An 18,923-nucleotide genomic window follows, 5' to 3' on the forward strand; every position below is an offset into this window, starting at 1 on the left:
TTGAAAGGATTGATAAATTATTGATCTAGCATTAAAAATGGATAAATCTGGGTCTTGGTGAATTTTTCCTTTAACATTATTTAAAATTAGATTTTTAACTTGGTATTTTCTCATTTATGACCATAAGTAATCTACGATAGGGCTTCTTAGTTTTGGAGCTACTGCACTGACATTTGGTTTTGAACTGTTCTTTGATGGTGGTGGCTTCCATTCTTTATAGAATGTTTGCAGCATCTCTGGCCTTTACCCACTAAACCTCTTCCCTTACTGAAGTTGTGACAACTAAAAATATCTTCAGTTGTCTTCAGGAGCTGGGGGTACAACTCTGCTTGCCTAGCATGCCCTTGGCTCTTGTTCCATCCCCAGGACTGCAAAAGGAAAAAGAAAGAAAGAAAATGCTTGGAAAAATGTCTTCAGACCTTGCCACAAGTGCCCGGGGGGAAAAATCACCCCAGAATGAAAACCACTAATATACAGCTATCTTTTTTGTGTCTGCTGCCTTTACCAGCATTTGGTATTAGGACTATGACATTTCCTTTCACCTATCAGATAGCTTGCCCTTTTTTCCTCTTAGAGAATGATTTATACAGCATGTGAACTAGCTGTTACTAATAAAATCATCTGGCTCAATAGCTTTTTGGAGAGAAAGTAATTTGATAAACTTATCATCTTTGTCCTTTCTCATTGAGGCTTTCTCAGTAAAAGTTGGTAAATTTATGCTGTCTTAGAAAATTAATTTCTTTAAGATTTTAAAATGATCTGGGTATAGTGATGTATGCCTATAATCCAGCACTCAGGAGGCAGAGGCAGGAGGTTCACTTGAGTCTAGGAGTTCAAGATCAGCCTGGGCAATGTAGGGAAATCCTGTTTTAAAAAAAACAAAAAGATCTTAAAATGTCTTAGTATATAACTTTATTACACCATCCTTAATTTTGCTTTCTGAGTTCTCATTTTATTCATTGGTATTTCTCTTTCTTTTCAGAGTAATCATAGTTTGTGTGAACTCTCTGACTTTTCTAGGTATGGTACCTTCTGGGATGCATGGGGTAGCTCTGCTGATGGAAGTAATTGATGAAATTACTTCACTCAAAAGGTGAATCAATTTAGAATAACAATTTCTAGAGTATATGTAAACTTTTTTTCCATATAAAGTTAAAAAATTTTACTAATTTTAGTTATTACCAATAACATTAACATTGCCCTTTCCATCCAAACATTGTTCATCAATGAATAATACATTCTGGAATCCTACACAGACATGGGACACATTTACACGGTACTGAAAATTAAAGGCAGTCTGCCATATTATCAGATGTCATCATTAGTGTTCTTATAGCACATAGAGAAGTGCTATGGTTTGGATATGGTTGGTGTATATCCCTCAAAGGTTCATAGGCTGACACTTGGTCCTCATTGTGGTGAGGCCTACTGAGAAGTAATTAGGTCATTGGGCATTGCCCTCAGCAGGAATTGATGTAGTTCTTGTGGGACTCTGGTTAGCAATTAGAGAAGGTTGTTATAAAAGCAAGATGGGCCCTTCCCCGCTGTCTGGCTTCTTGTCTAGCCAGGTGATCTCTCCCTCTTTTATGCTCTCCCACCATTATAATGCCATTTACCATTAAGTTTTCACCAGAGTTGAGTCAATGCCAGTTCCATGCCCTTGAATCTCCAAAACTGTAAGCTAAATGAACCTCCTCTTTATAAAGTATTCAGTGTCAAGTATTTCATTACAGTCACAGAAAATGGACTAATATAAAAACTAAAAATTGAGGTCATTTTGAGTAAACTCTAGGGCTGAGCTGAACTCAGGAGTTATCATGTGCAATCATGCTCAACAACCTTGTAGAGAACCCAGGGTGGCTTCACATGCGAGCAAACACAACCATGGATGAACTGTGCCACTTGCAAAGCACTAATGACAGCAGTGTAGGTCTCTAATTAATTGCAGGGACAACTGGGACATCCACTGGGTTGCATCTTGCTTCCATCAAGTGAAGCGTACTCTTAAGCATTGCTGAGCCACTAGAGGGGAGAGGGGCCAACACTGTTTCCAAATAACAGGAGAAGTGGACCTTGAAGGTACAGTGGATTCGAGAATAGGCCCAGACTGTCCAATTTCCTTCAACATTGGTGGGGAATTCCCACCTTCCTCCCCAGGGTCCTGAGCTCCTTTCATAGTGAAGAGAGGCACTGGCCTCTGTCCTAGAGTTCTGTAGCTTCTCTGGCCCCACACCAAGGACCACAACTCAGATGGCTATTTGGCTGGGGCTCCACAGATATAATTGACTGTGCTGGGCCCCCTCCAGGGATTGTTTCTTTTTTTGAGAGGTAATGCATGCTCATTGGTACCACCTTGCCTGATAACTACAGCAGAGTTCAAAGACCTTATCTTCATTTTCCTCTTTTCCATTTTCCTCCCACACCCAAGTTCTCATCTAACTGACCAATCAGTCCTTCTTTTCTCTTCTTTACAATTTAGGCACTTTCCCCAGCAATCCCCCAAGCACTTCTAATCTATTTTGTTAGAATCCTGCATCATTCTTCATTTTCCACAGACCTCCATTTGCTGAAGCTCCACTTTTGGAAGGTCAAGTCTACTCCCTGTTGAGTTGAAATGTGTTCTGTAGTCTTGGGTGAGTCCTGGTGATATCAGATGGGCAACTGAACGTGTAGGAATGTGAAAGGCTGTCTCAAGACTTTATTATTAATTATCACTAGATTCTAGTCACGGGTAATTTTTATTTTGTTGTAAATGCTAATAAGTAGTCTTGTGTTGTGAGTACTCATTTATTTATACATACCTTGCCTTGTTGACTCATATGGGGAGCCAGCAAAGCTGTGATCTCACTTCCCTCTCTCCAAGCTCCTAGTAATCATATCTTAGACTTGAGTCACACTTTCCAGGTGACAAAGCACCTTTATAGGCATTATCTCATTTGAAGCTCACAACAGACTTGTGAGGTCAGTAGAACAGGTATCATCTCCACTTTACAAATGAGGACAGGTAAGGCTTGGAGATGGTAAGTGATGGATGTGTCCTTTGACTGCAAGGTCAGAGCCCTTCCATGTTGCATGCTGCCTCCTGATCTGTGGTGCCAGGAGCAATGAGTTAATCTCCACAAAGTGTGAATAATTTAGAGAATTGCTGCGGTGTATGTCTTGGACAAAGAATTATTATACTGGCTTCCTTTGGCATTAGAGGTGAACCCAAGCCAAAGCTGTGACCTACAATGAGTGATACAGTTTCTTATTTTCATAGCTTTGCAGCTGTTGTTAATAATCCCACTCCCCCAATTTTTTTTGTGTGTGGAAGGTGGTAGGGTTTTTAGGCAATAAGCCACTTATCTTCATAGAAAAGAGTGTTTTTCACTTACTGTCCAATATCGGTGCACTTCTGTCATTGGTGACTGTCTTCTTAAGTTTCTTCCCTTTGTTGATGTCGGAGAGAAGAGCATTTCTCCCAGCCTGCTCTGTCTTATTCAAGGTAGGCTTCTCTGTATTGGCCTGAAAGGAAACCACACAAGCTCACATGACACTCTTGAATCAAAGTCACTTATTATTACACTCAGCTGGGTATCAGAAGCTTATTAGGATGTAAATTCTCCAAAAGTTTTTGACTACAAGTCATTCTTTTTAAGATCCAAACCTTGGGAACAGAGAAGCAATAAATTTCATTCGTTTTTAAGGCAGGAAGAGTTTGAAAATTCAGACTACAATCTGGCTGTAACCAGCAGAGCCCAGTTAGGGTAGAGGGCTCACACAAGATGGGAACTTTAAGTCTGAAAAGATTCTGAGGGCGCGCTTAGGCTTCCCTCTTTGGAAGATGACCTGAGGGATTCAATCACTGCCCTATCTCTAGAACCCACTTGACACAAGGGAAAAATGGTCTCTGATAAACAAAAGTGGGCTTAAAAACTCACTAAAGTTTTAGAAAACAATTTCCTCTGAATACATTGACAAAGATGCTTTTAAAAATCTTTTTAAGCTAAATTTACTAAGGTGTAATTTATACATAGTGGAATCATTCTTTCAGTTTACAGTTCTATGAGTTTTGACAAGCAGATACAGTCATGTGACCATCATAGTCAAGACATTGAACATTTTCATTACCCCCAAAAGTTCCTTTGTGTCCCTTTGGCCTGAGGTGTTTCTGGCGTTTAACCCCTTTCAAAGCTTAGCTCAGAGAAATTGCAGAGAGGACAAAGGTGCTGCCTAAAATATTTGTGAATATATATATATATATATATATATTTTTTTTTTTTTTGATGGTACTGGGGATCGAAACCAGGGCTTTGTGCATGCTAGGCAAGCGCTCTACCACTTGATCTTTGCCCTCAGTCCTTTGTTTGCACTTAGTTTTTGACATAGGGTCTTTCCCCCAGCTGGCTTTGAACTCTCCATTCTCCTGTTTCTACCTCCTAAATTGCTGGGATTTCAGGTGTGCCCCACCACGCCTGACTTGGGTATTTTCTTAAATTCTCATTCTTAAATTCTCATTCCTTCATGGTTATTCTAGGAGTGAAGACAATAAGAGTCCAGCATGTGGACTTAGAAGTAGGCATCTGCCTGTGTCTGTCACATGTGGAAACTGATCTGACCTTGCCTGGGTCTATGAGATTATGTCTGTATGGTTGCCCTAAGGCCAAAGGTCCTTCCAGCTGAGCTGGCCCACCCTTCCCAAAGGGGCGTGACTTCAGATGAGCCATTAGGGTCACAAGAGGTAAAGCTGGAAAAGCATGTGGCTTGTCACCTCACCCAGCCTCTTATTATCAGAGTCAGAGGCAGAGGAGAATCAATAGAATTACTGTAGGTTAAGTTGCAAGCATCTTGAAATAGTTATAAAATATAACAATATGATAATAACAGCTAACATTTATATAGCTTTCACTCTGGCTCAGGCACTGTTTTCAACACTTTGGGTATTATTTCATTTAGTCCTCATGATTTACAGACAAGAAAAGTAAGGCACAGGGAGATTAAATCATATACCCGAGTCACCAGATAATAGAAGAAGGACTGAGATCAAACTCTGGTAGTCAGACTCCACAGCCTTCTCTGTAATCACACAGAAAGGTAAATGTGGGCTCTGATGTGCCCCTTCCCCAATAGCCCCAACTCTCCCCCAAAGTAGCCTGTTCAGAGGTCTGCAGCTATCCTTCCAGAAACATTCTTTGCAGATAGTTTGCTTTTGCTAGTGGAATTATTCTGTATTGCTCTGAACCTTGCTTTTTCAACTCCACAACATATCTTAGAAAGAGCTTTAAAAATTACTCACTGTCTTCATTTAAAAATGAAACATAAGTGCTAGAGAGGTGAAACTGATACATTCTCAATGGGTATTTTATAATTTTGAGTCAACAGTCTCCAGTGGCTTGTTGTTCTTCTTGAAAGCTTGTTTTGGCATGAGATCTCCTTAGATGCTAGTTTCTCTCATGTGGCAGGCTAGACCAGGTCCTTCACTGCATTATTTCACTAGAGCAGTGTCTCACGATGAGCACCATCTTTTCCCTTTCTCATTTCTATGTCCTGCTTCTCCAGGATCTTGCTTCGAGTTACATAATAATGGACAGAGATGAGTTGTTAGAATAAACAAGGCTTTCTCAAACTTTGATCATTCTGTACAATGTTCATGATTTCTATCTTCCCATGCCATCTGTGTTAAGTCAATTCACTGTATTACTTACCATATTAATTTTCATGAACATTTCTTTTAAATGAATTCACTGACTAGTAAACCCTAGGTTTAATGTTCTAGTTATGATGTTTTAGAACACATATTAAAATAAATACATGAATATTAAAAATTGTTTAATTAATCCATGCACTACAGGGCAGTGTCATACAGCTCACAGTTTGGGAGAAATATAGATAAACCAATGTTGCTATGCTAAGCAGGTAAGAGCTTCTCAAACTTACCAACACAAAATACCAGTTTTTAAAATTATTTTCCAATTCATCATGGACTAACATTTTTGAAAAATAACAATGAATTATTACAAAAATGAATTAGTTTAAAAAGATACAAAATATGATCTTAGAGAGAAACATCAAATTGTTATAAATAGTTCTAAATGGTTATTTTCAATTTTTGTCCTTATCTCAGTGGGGACTCAAACAAGCAGTAGGAGGACCCATGTTAAGTAGCATTGTGCTAGTTAATGGCCAATTAATGGCCAATTCTTCCAATCAGGTGCCTACCACAGATGAGTTTATATAAATGGAAACCTGAAGCAAGAGACTTTTTCTCCCCAAGCCTCAGTTTCCCCAGATGAAGGAAACTCCTATCAATGTGAGGCTCCTTAGTGGCGAAGGTTCATGTGTTGGGGAGGCCGTGGGAATGGAGTAAGTGTTGGAGTCTTTTCATTTCACCATGTGGCTTCTTCGAGGAGGGTGCACTAACTTTTCTGACAGGCCTATCAAAGGCCAGGATGAGTCAGTGAAGAAATTCCTTTGGGAAGTAAACATCTAAATGCAAGGACAGGTATAAAGGGAGATATGAGGGAGAGGTGACAAGGAGAGGATGATATTTGTCAAAAATAGTGCAATGAAAGAGGAGAGATAGCAGAGAGAAGAAAGGAGTCTAGAAGACACCTATTGGATGGATTGCACACAGAGACCGGGGTTTCCATATTGTCCCATACAGAAGTTAGAGGGTAGATGTTGAGCTCATTTGAGTGGAAACAAAGCATGCTGGCCTCCGAACTTTCCCCAAGCCCATCTTGGGCCATCTTGATTCCCTTGATGGACATGGCAGAGGAAACCTAATAGTGCACAATCAAGGCTTGTACTGTGCATTGCAGGATATAATTTTGAGTCAACAAGTCCTTTGTGTTGCTTGGATTCTCGAGGTCCCAGGTCTGGCCAACTCTGGGTCCCTGCAAAGCCTAATGCATCACATCAATGCCAGAATGTAAGCTCACTTAAATGCACAACCAAGTGCCAGATTTCAACTTCCTTTGGTTTGCTTTATGCATAAAATGTAAATGGAGAAAGCCAGGCATAGTGGCACACCTCCTTAATCCCTACACTGGGTAGGTGCAGGCAGGAAGATCACAAGTTCAGTGCCAGTGTGGGCCACATAGCAAGAGACCCTGTCTTGAGAAAAAACAAAAACCAAAACCCAAACCAAAAAACACTGTAGAGAGTGTCTACTCACCAGTGCAAATGTTGGCGGCGGTGGGGGCGCTGGTGGGGGAGGGACGGGCATCTTGGACGGTTATACTCTCAACAGTCTTGCTGATAAATCTATAAAGACAAAACACAGTCACATGTTAGACTGCTCAGAAACACTCGGTCCTAATCTTCCTGCTTTCAACAAAGTGACAGCTTCACACAGGTCAACTTGTAAAAAAGGATAGGTTATCTTTCTTTCCTTCACTGCTCACATCAGACTGTTCTGGAAGGATCCTAGATGGAGGTGGGCAACTGGGGCAGGCTTCTGAGTCAAGGGGTTTGAACACTTAAAGTCAAACCCAGTGATCACGTTGCTCAATTTTGCCCCATCACTGCAGGCCATAATGGAACAACCCTGTAGGCCTGTAGTTGCGTAAGCAGGAAGGCTTCCACAAGCCTACTAGAAATGGATCATAGTCACGTTGGATGAAAACAAACACTTCAAGTGGCTTCCTCTTACTCCTCCCCATGACAAAATCCTTTCTTTTTGTTCCACCTCTCAGCCCGCTGTGCTGGAATTAGTTTTTAGCACTTTAGTGAGACCTCTAGACAGTTGATAGGCTCTAAAATTTGAGAAATCCTGTTGTAGAGTTTGAGCCTTAAACCAGTTGGCATGCCTGAGACACTGGCCACCCAAGTGACATAATTTTGATGCAACACATCCCAAATTTCAAACAGAATTATTTTTTGTTTATTCTCAATAGTCTCCTAATTGCAGAAAACAATGTCTTGGAGCTTAACATCTTAATTTAGTTCAGCCACTAAAAGCCAATATGGACAATGTACACCTTGAAATAAACAGGGCCTATTAAAAGTGATGGATGGTTTGCTTTCTGTGAACAGAAATGGAAGGGAAAGGCTAAAAAACATCACTGAATTTGTCGCAGCTGCTGGGAAATAGGAATGAAGACAGTTGGGAACAATTCCATTTGAAGCAGGCTGTCTAGAAATGGAATTTACAGACATTCCAGAACAAGAAGGGCAGCTAATGCTGAGAATCCACTGGATCCTGGTGTTTTACCAGCATCCTCACTAATGCCTGCAACCACACTGCAAGCCAGCACAGCTGTGCTCATCTTAAAGCCGAGGACTCAGAGAAACTGAGTCACTCACTAAAAAGCCCTATGCCAATCACTTGAATCACGTCTTTTTGTTTTCTGCTCTTCCACTGAGCTACACTGCCTTTCTCTTTACCCTGCTACGAATTTTCAGGGATGTTAACCAGTTTTACAGTTCACCTGTTAACTAGGCCATAATCTTTTTAAATAAAAGGCTGACTCAGACCTGATTCTTTCCAAATGTGTTCCTTAAATCGGTCTTTTCTGCATAACACCTATCCTTCCTCCATGAGGTCAATTTGGTAGTTAGCTGAGTTAGGAACTCCCCCATAAAGGGGCTCTCCAACTGCAGAAGGTAACTTCAGAGACCTTGACATTTCCTACAACCAGGAGGAACGGCAGGAATCTAAAGCTGAATTCAGATGTAACAGTGAAAGATGCTGGAGCCAAATCAGTGGTGTTAACAGAACCAGGGAAGGCAACTTATCAAGGCAGATATAGCCTGATCTGCCAGAAGGGCCTAAGATACAGGCTCCACGGCACAGTTCACCTTTGTCTTTTTGGTGGCTCTGATGTCCCTCAAGACTGATTTATCTAATTCCTTGTTCACTAACTATTTGCCATCTGGTTGTCTTAATACCTAGGAAGGAGTAGATTCTGGTCAATTAATAGGAATCCCCTATGGGCTTGGTTGTCATGAGTCAGTCTCTGGTTGTACAGATCAAATTGAATGTCTTCTGTCTTGCACAGCTCAGAAGCCACCTTGTGGAATGGTGACCATTTCAGGAACTGCTATCCTAAAGGCCTCCTTAATTATCCTACAGTTTTCTGCTGTTGCTATTTTAGTACTGTCTGCACTAACTGACTTGTAAATAAACTTCTGGACTTCAGGGAGGACTGGTGACTTTGTGGTCTATAAGGCCAGTGTGGGAGAAACAGCAATAGTTTTGGCGAGGGCCAGGGCCAGAAACAAGCAGGCAAAACCAAGGCTCAGGGGGCCAGAAGCTTGCAAAGACTTCAGGACTTACAAGAAGCAGGGCCTTCCCCTATGGCCACCTTAGATCAATGGGGCAGAGGAAGCGGTGAGTGCTCTCATTTTCTGAGTGATGTGCAACCAAGTACCCTTGTTCTCCACTTTTGAGGAGTTGCTGCTGCTTTCCCTGCCCCATCTCTCACTGCTCTCAGATGAACCATTCCACGCCTACCACAATGCAAAAGCCTGCCAAGTTCAGCTCCTTACTCCTTCCTAACAGAACAGCTGCTGGGCACAGACTAGATTTCTCCAGGCTGGGCCTTCAGGGATTTTTTTTGTAAGAAACCCCAGACTCTAATCCTATCACCTTACTCACCACATGGATCAAAGAAGACCAGTCTTATGTTTTTGTTTTCATGCTGGGCTGCCATCAGGCCCACTTACTGGCTGTCTTCTCACCAGACCATGGACTCCACCAGGTCTAGGTCTCCCTAATACGTGGTATGAAGTAAGGTTCTCACTAAACATGTGTGGAGTGAGAAACAGACAGTGTTTGACACTGGAATGGCTCCTAGCCTCACCCCTGGTGCACTGTGAGGTTTGGGTAAAAAATCAGTGCTACTTCCGAGGGGCTTGCTAGCATTAAGTACTGGGACTTGCTTTCCTGGAAGTCCCCAACTTCCCCAGGGAAATAAAAGTCCAAGGTCTGGAGACAATAGTGGCTTCCAGCCTCCCACCAAGTTACAGCCCCACATCAGAGTCAGAGGTGGGCCTTCCTGAAGGTTCTTGGTACCAGGGCACAGACCTCAACAAATCAGGCATTCCTACCTGGACATTCACACCCTCAGGGTGTACAGAAAGAATCAGGGGCTCCCAAACTTGGATGGAAGGATGCATTTCCTTCAATTACAAATGTAGGCCATCAGTCAAGTACCTGAGACTCCTGCACCAATAGTTTTCACGTGGCGCTTACACATTATATACAATTGGTGCATGTTTCCTTTAAATTCAGGAAACATTTAGATCTATTGTTAGACCTTGTTGTTTAAACCCTTAATAAGGAAGTGTACATTTCAGTATAATTAACTTCCTTGTAATCCTTGGTGTTTTATTTTATGCACTTAAAAACAGTCACAGACAGGGCTGGCAGAGTGGCTCAACTGGTACGCACCAGTCCCTGAGTTCAAGCACCAATATCACCAAAAACAGTCACAGAAGGAGTCCTCGGGTTTTACCACACACCAGTGAGGTCTTGGGAAGGAAAAAAGTGAGAACACAAGACCTGGGTCAGGCGGATTTGGGTCTGAATGCTTGCTCTGCCAACCTGACAGCGTGCGACAAGAATGTAACCTCTCTGAGCCTCCCTTTCCCATCTGCTAAGTGGTGCATTGCTGGGAAGATTAACGTGAAATGCAGAGTCAAGCTTCAGCGTCAGTTGGGAGAGTTAGGCATAAGGTACGAGGGACAGGTCTAGGATCTGTCCTTGAGGGTGAGGTGCGTAAGCTGCTGAGCACCTGGCACAGGAGGTATGGCCCTGAGGCTGAGCGCTGGGGTCCTGGCCTTGGCTTGTGCAGCTGTGGGCAGAGCCGCACAGAGTGGGAAGGAGGCAGCCTGTCCCTGGTCCTCAAGCATTTGAGTCTTCTCTTAGGAGTGGAGCATGGCAGGGAAGGCAGCTCTGTCTCAGGACTAGAAGGGGCCCTTGAACAAGGCACAGGCCTAGGGCAGCAGAACACAAAGGGCTCTGCCACCTCCTGCATCAGAATGGGCTGTGCACAGTGGGAAGATCACAGACTGACCTATTTGCAGAAACTTCCCCTCCCTCCTCTAAACTTTCAGAAACACAGGTTGAGAATTAATAACTTTTTAAGAATCACTTCAATGTTTAAATAATATTCATCATATGGGAAAAAGTCACACTTTCTCAAATGTTCCCCCTGGTGTGCTGGGTTTTATAAGTGCAAAGAAAACTCCAGGGATAGAAAAGGTTTTAGTTTTCACAGTGTTAGGGACTGAATTGTAGCATATAAGAAGTGACTGTGTTTGGAGATGTGGCCTTAAAGAGGTGATTAAGTTAAACAAGTGAGACTATTAGTGTGGAGCCTAAGGCACTAGGGATGTGCCAGGCGAAGGAGGGATTGTGAACACAGTAAGTAGGTGGCTACACACAAGACATGGAGAGGCTTCCCAGGAAATCTACTTCATAGACTCCTTGATCTTGGATCTCTAGCCTCCAGAATGGTGAGCAATAAACTGTTACTTGAGCCACCCAGTGTATGGGATGTTGTTAGGGCAGCCCTAAGCAATTAACACACACAATGTTAACAATATACATTTGCTTACTACTCATGGTATAAATAGGATACTGTTTTGAATAAAATATTAACTGACTTTTCACTCAAGAACTGACAAAAACCAAAACAGCCTGAACCCTAGTATGTGAGTATTGTCAAGGCTTTATTTAATAACTAAGTGAATCATCCCCAAATCATCAAGTTACAGACGGGAACAGTTGAGGGGAGGGGAAGGATTTGCCAATAAGCCTTTCATAAAGGAGTTAGTTGGCTCTATGAGTTGAAAGAACCGAGCCAAATATTTTGTATAAAAAACTTAAAAACTTCATCCTTTGTTGTATGTGTACATAAGCACACACACAGTATACATTAGTATTTCAAAATTTTAGAATGTCTTAGTTCTGTTGCCAACAAAACTAATGGTTGGCACCATTGTTTTTTCTATAATGCTGTTAGCAAGTTGGAGGCAAGTCAGTCCAGTCCATAGCATGAGATGCTAGCTGAAAAACAAACTAAAAAGAAAACCACCAGGGACATGGCGCAAGTGGTATTTACCTAGCAAGCTTGAGACCCTGAGTTCAACCCCAAATACCATATAAAAATTTTTTAAAAGCTTTAGGAACATTATGGTGATTTTTTTGTTTGGTTGGTTTTTTTGGAGGTACTGGGGTTTAAACTCAGTTCTTCACATGCTCAATAAGAAACCACACACCAGCACATCACGGTTTAATACTCACCTTAGGTATCACTCACTGATTCAAGACCACCTGAGCATCTTGCAGCCTAGATCTGCTTGCTAACTATGTAATATGGTTACCAGACCTGTGAGAAAGAGAGTTGCTGGCCTACTTCCTTTGCTAGAGGGGACATATTCACCCTAATTGTACAGCCAACTGGAGAGTCAACCACAGCCTCACAGCCTCCCTAGCCCAGACTTGCCCCAGGAAACTCATGGTTTTTCTCTTCAATACGTTAACAAAACAGAATTATCCCTGAATGGAAAATGATCTCTTCTTAGGATCAAGGCTATGTATTTAAATAAACTACTGCTTAGTTTTCATAGCCAATTTAAAAATTCCTTGCAGAGCTACTGCACAAGCCCGCTTGCAGAGTGATTTGGGGAGGGAAGAGATTTCCAGAAGCCCAGTGTAGCAGCTGGCAGTCCTCAGGAGGTGGGTTTCTAATCTGGGTATGGAGGCTCTGCTAGAGAGGACAAGAAGCAGCCTTACCCAGTGGTGTGTTATCACTAGTGTGGACTCCTGGAAAACAAAGCATTTTGCTCCACAAATCTTGCAAACATTACCCTTAGATACTAACCTACCTAAACTGAACGGGAAAAGAGTAAATTTTTTTTTCCCCAAAAAGGTTGAATTAATAGTGGGGTATTTTATTTGTTCTCTGTGTGTGTGTGTGTGTGGGTTGAGGAAAGGGTATCGTAGAGATAATTCAGTTGGACAGATCCACAGGTCCAACTGCTCTCTTGTCCTCCTTATTTTCTATTCTCTATATTATTTTAATTTATATTCATTTATATTTCAGTATATTAACTTATGTATTAAATTTTATTTTATTGTTCTTACATTTACTTACATGTACAATACATTATTTGCCTCCCCCCACCCCAACGCCTCCAAGCCTTAACTTATTTTTATAAATTTCTTGTGTGCTCTTTGCTTCTTCAGCTTTTGTTGTTGTGATTTTTTCCCCCCTGGCTTCCAAAGGGAACATTGTAGAGAACAATACACAACACAGAAACGAAAATAAAACACTGAAGTTGTCTTTAGCCCAAAAGGGAAGCATTAGATAATAATTAAATTTTAAATGAAAGGGGGGGGTAAATAATACCCAGAGATACCTCTTGTTATTTTGATGTATAGCCTTCTGACTTATAAATACATGCACGTGTATGCAGACACACACTCCTCACTCATTCTCAGTCTCTCTCTCCTGTTTCACACACACACACACACACAGAATAGTTTGATCAAGAGATATTAATAGCAGGAAATTATAATACATGTAACTCAATAATGTTTTAATAAGAAAGTGTCATAATTTCATAGTTACTACCACCGTAAGAATAATTGCAAGGGCCTTCATTACAAAGGCTATGGACCCCACTCTGAGGTACACTGCAAAAATAAAATCATTTGGCAAACTCAAATTGCTGCTAAAATCCTGAATTTTAAAAAGTACCTAGTTTTGGGATTCCTACTCAAAATTATTCTTGATCGTATTCTTTCGAAGCTTCATAATGTAAACTTAGTTGATATCTTTAAGATCTGAAAACCATTAGAGCTAATTAAGATGAATTTGGCTTTGTTCTTCAACTTCCTGTAAAAATGCTCAACAGGAAAATTGATGCTCACAGTAAACCACAGCCATCCTGTTGCTTTAACACAATCTTTTCACAGCTGCACTCGCCTATAGTTTCTATTTAATGACACAAGTCACTATGCGACACCTCCGCCACCCCCACCTTTGGCCATTTTAGAAACCTAATACCTTTGCAGAAAGGTTTGTGGCTGTTATTGTTCTTCCCCATCTCCTCAGAGCAAGGACACAACCAAAACGTTGAACAGAAAAGGCAGCTGCACAAGAGGAAGCTGAGCGGGGAGAACAGAAGCAGCTTTCCTTTATAAGCAAATCAGCAGCCTCAGCCAGTTACTCACTCACCATCGTCACCCTCCGCTTGTGCCAAATGTGGAACCCATGCTTGCTGGGCATGGAATCCATTTCTCACAAGGAACTGGCTCGTTTCTCAGCTAATCATCATTTGCACACGGCCTCGGTGCTCTCAGTGGGAACCTAGAGGCTCTTAGAGGGGCCGTGGCCACTTTACACTCACTCCTTTTAGACTTCTTTTTGATAAAGAGTTGATTCTCTGTGGAGGGCAGGTGGAAAGACATTTTCAAAGACATTTTGAAGTATTTATAATGTCTTAAAATTGGACACAAACTCACAATCTTACTCCAAGAGTAATGCTGGGGATATTAAGGTTGCTATAAAGAAGAATTATTTTTTTAATTCACCATCATACATTTTAAATTTAAAAATTAACAGGAATTCATACACATTCAAGACTTTTGTGGTCCTGGGGTTTGAGCTCAGGGCCTCGCACTTGCTAGGCAGGTGCACTACTGTTTGAGCCACACCCCAGCCTTTCTTGGCTTTAGGTTATTTTTCAGGTAGGGTTCTCTTTCTGCCTCAGTCAGCCTGGACTGTGATCCTCCACCTACAGCCTCCCTCCTCGCTTGGAATACAGACATGAGCCACAATGCCCTGCTCATTAATGGAGATGGAGTCTTGCTAACTTTTTGTCCAGGGTTGGTTTCAAACTTTGATCCTCCTGATTTCTGCCTCCCAAGTAACTGGACCTCTTGAGAACCTTTTGGTAGTGAGAAAATGAAGTTTGGCAGAGTGACTCACCTATCTGTCATTTAACTGAAGGGACAATGAAAGGAAACACTTTTTTATTTTATCCATCTAACTAAAAAGCGTCCATTTTCCTTCACTGACTCCCATCTCCTCCAAGAACTGTTTTTATGGGCCTCAAATCTCAAATCTAAAATTTCCCTAACTCGTCAACCCCACATATTTTGCATAAAGGTCAACATACTTGATGTCATTTATTTTATCATTGAAAGTATAGACTTGTAATATAAGCACATGTGTCACCAAATTTACTTCTAAAAATGTCAAAAGCCTAAGGAAAATATCTTACTTGAGATTAATCATTTTAAAGATATTTACTGTTGCTATGATAATAAAAACAAAGTATTTTGTGAACCCAGATTCCCAGCACTGAGAAAGGACCTCAAAAACTGTTCAGTTTATCATGTGCGGTTCAGGCTGTGCTTGTGAAAAAGGCCCTTGAAATTCAGAAATCTTCCTCTACACCCAATGCCAGGTGCCTCAGGGAAATTACTTAGCTCCTCCAAGTCCCGTTTCAGTCAGAAGATGGGATAAATAGTACCTCGTTAATGGGTTATTCGAGAGTTCAATGAGGCAGTGCTTAATAAGTATTAGCCATTTGTTAAAACAAAATAAGCAAAGTAAAGAGCATAAAATATACTACAGGTCAGCAAATGGCAGCATCTCTCCCCCTTGTTAACCATGAGCAAGAGAAACTGGGCTGATTTCAAACTCAGCCCATGTGTGCCCACCCATGCACACCTCGGTGTCAGGAATGAATGGTGAGGAGACAAGTGTACCAAGTACATTTTACATTTCTCAGAAAAGCATACTGATTAAAGCAATTCTTATTCTAATTTTGTTGTTGTTATTGTTAGAGCACAAAATTCAGACAGGTATTTATGTAGTCCAGGGGGAAAAGCTCTTTCCAACAAGAGGCACACACAGGACAATGTGGTAAAACAAAATGAGCCAAACCTTAAACCAGAAATGTTTCACAACTGAAACAGCCAGACACTTCCAAAGTAAATGACATCTTCCTAGAACATGAAGGTGACTTCAGGGGTCCAGGATTTAGGCTGCTCACTTCCTCTTACATTGTAGCACAGGTTGGGGAACTTCCAGCTGATGGGCCAGATCTACAATTTGTTACCTCAACAATCCGAGTGAAATTGCCAGGGACTAACTGTCATGCTAGGATTTTCTCAATAGTACAGTCCACCTGGAGCACATGGCGCCCTTTGAAGTTTAGATATTAGAGCAGGTGAAGTAACCCGGGGCAAACTTTTCAGAGAGCCCAAGAAAAGCTAACTTTGGTTTTAGATAAATCACTTAATCTCTTTAGACCTACAAGAGGAAGGGTTTTGACCATGTCATATCACAGTTCAGAAGCAACAAGACTGTAAGAGGAGACGTAATATTCTAAGATCCGCCACCCGAGTAAGTGATCAGCGCACGATCACCCCACGCTCACATCCTCAGCTTCTCATCTTCCTCACTTGTTATCCTTAGTTCTTCCTGACTTCCTCAATCTACCTACCAAGCTGTCCTGCTTTTCATCAGAGCCTTTCTGCAACCTTGTCTTCACTTACTGCGTCTCCATTTTGTACTATATACAGTAGTTATGCCATTAAGTTACTGACAAGGCTTTACTTACTGACTTATCTGTGTCTTCTGACTTAAAAAACTTGTTTTTACATATTTCTCCAAGAGGAAAAAGAAATATAAGTCAAGTTACTTTTTCATACGTAACCTAAAGAATATTTTTGAATAGAAAAACTTTCCTTTATACTGCTCTGTGGGTTTCTAAGTAAACGACTTAAAAATTTTAAATTATACTTTATGCCAAAATATTAACCACATTAAATGTAAATAGATAAGACAAACGCTATGGAACCTGATTGGCAGTAGTAGTAGTGCTCTGCGCTATTTTGATGAAGCTATAGTTATTCAAATAGACAAGCTGAACTCTTAACAGACTGCTTAGAAATGGTTTAGTTTGGGAGTTGAACTTGACATGTTGCAGCAATAGGGCAGCAACAGCTTCATTCCAGCCACAGTGCTTTTGTTTGAAACTGCTGTGACTCCCTCCACTTCAAAGCACTGCTGCTACTGGTCAAACTGAAGATTCAAAGGCAGATCTGTGGACAACTGGACCTTACACCAAAAGGACATGTTTAAGTGATCTGAGCCCCATTTTAAAGGGGAAAGTGGGGAAAGAAATTTCTATGGATCCATATTTGTCCAATAATCATGAAAAATTCTACTGAAAATCTTGTTGTTTACATCTTAGCTCAAAACACAAGTTATGACTCACCTACTATCACCACAGAGGGCAACAATGAGAAACCATGTGATCTACTGAAAAATTAAACAACTTTATCTCGATATACTATGGCCCACTAGAAGTCATTCAGTTCTTCCCTCTTGCTGATAAAATAAACTCAGTTTGAAGACAATATTTCTTACCGTTAAAAGGTACTCACTGTAGTGAAGGCACAGTGAGGGACACGGGCAGACAGAGAGCAAGTGAGACATGAGCTAAGAGACAACATTGTCCCTGAAAAAGGCATCATCTTCTAACGCAAACGTGGGGTCGTTTCCGGGCAGCCATTTTGGACAAGCTCTGTCCTCTAGTTCAGTGTGCCCACGGAACACACTAGAGTCAGAGGCAGACGTCCTTCTGTGGTATTCACTTCCTGTCTGATTAATCTCTTGTTTGTTCCTTCCTCCTTTGCTATAGAAAAAGAAACTAGATTGGTTTTACTTAAGAAGCAGGCAAAAAAAAAAACCTAAATTAAAAAGTTTCCCCTTTTCACATGGTCTAATTGGGTCACTTGCCAGTGACAAATGGAGTTCAGCACTTCTTTCCAGTTACAGCCCAATGTTATCCTAGACACTTCTACAAAATAATTATTCATGGAACTTGAGATTCCTTCAAAAGAATTCTATTTGAAACCATCACTTTAAATTCTGACTACTTCCTTCAGTAATAAGCAGAAGAGTCACTCAAGAAAGAAAAGCTCTTAAGTACATTGATAATTAGTCTAAGTGATCCTTCCTCATTTACAGAGCATTTGAGTTACAGTGAGAAAGTTACAAATGCAGGTGAACAGAGTAGGTCAGGTGTATGAAGGCAAATGAGTTGTGAGATGTGATTTAGGTGCCTAGGTCAGGATAAATTATCTCCAGCCCAAGTCAGCTGTAGATCCATAGCCAAAATGTTTGTTTCTTCTCTCCATATTTATGGGATAACAGTAACTCTCCCAGGTTTTCTGACAAAAGCATACAGTAGATGAGGGCACAAGGAGGAGTCAGATTTCTCACTTTTACGGGACTTTACGAGGTAGATGGCAATGAAATATATGGAGATGACTCTGGATGAGAACTGTTATGTACAGAACCTGAAGATGCTCATTTTTTTCCTGACCCACCTGAAAGATTAAGACGTATATTTGTAACACATAGCACATAACTGAGAAAACAGTATCAGTTGACAGAAAGAAAAAGCAGGCATGGTTCAGAAACTAACTTCATTGTGAAAATGTGCACATTGGGTCTGATTCTGCTGGGTTCTGAGCAAAGACCACAAGTTACCTAACGTTTCCTTACCTACTCAGGTAGCTGAGAAAGAAGGAAGCACTTTCACTTGAGGGTGGGGAGTGGTGGGTGGGACTGATGGGACTAAGCGTCTGTATGATTTGATGGGTGGAGCCAAGAAGATGAAATTTCCTATGGTGCTTCAAGAGTTCACCTGCGATACCAGAAGTGCTCCTCCTGAGGAGTACTGGATAGATGACATCTAAGTTTGAAAGATCAAACTCTCCCTGAGGTATGAGTTGAACTGCATGAGCCGTTTCATGACGCCAAGCCAGGGGCACAATTCCTGGAAGGAGAGCATCCAAGGATCGGTGACTGAGAGTCCTCTACTCCTCTGAGCCACCTGAAGTCAGGGACCTCATTCCTCTTGCCTAAAGCAAGGCTTGGAGAGCAAGGGACATTGAACACAGGAAT

The 18,923-nt window shown here is 41.3% G+C and overlaps 1 protein-coding gene across 8 annotated transcripts in view; it reads right to left on the reverse strand.

Moving 5' to 3' along the window:
• The window catches only part of Wipf1 (WAS/WASL interacting protein family member 1), a 119,312-nt gene that overhangs the window by 17,714 nt on the left and 82,675 nt on the right, over positions 1-18,923 (reverse strand). For 5 of the 8 annotated variants that reach the window (XM_074071130.1, XM_074071134.1, XM_074071135.1 and 2 more), the window contains 2 exons: positions 7,157-7,245; positions 3,375-3,504 (listed from right to left, as the gene is read on the reverse strand). In XM_074071130.1, the coding sequence (XP_073927231.1) occupies positions 3,375-3,504; positions 7,157-7,207 (181 nt within the window). In that variant the 5' untranslated portion in view covers positions 7,208-7,245. Of the gene's footprint in view, positions 1-3,374; positions 3,505-7,156; positions 7,246-14,000; positions 14,061-14,171; positions 14,380-17,378; positions 17,911-18,923 lie in introns of those variants that run through there. The other 3 variants (XM_074071132.1, XM_020168886.2, XM_074071133.1) reach the window with 3 other exon arrangements.

Source organism: Castor canadensis, chromosome 4 (genome assembly GCF_047511655.1).
Source record: "Castor canadensis chromosome 4, mCasCan1.hap1v2, whole genome shotgun sequence".
Taxonomy (NCBI): domain Eukaryota; kingdom Metazoa; phylum Chordata; class Mammalia; order Rodentia; family Castoridae; genus Castor; species Castor canadensis.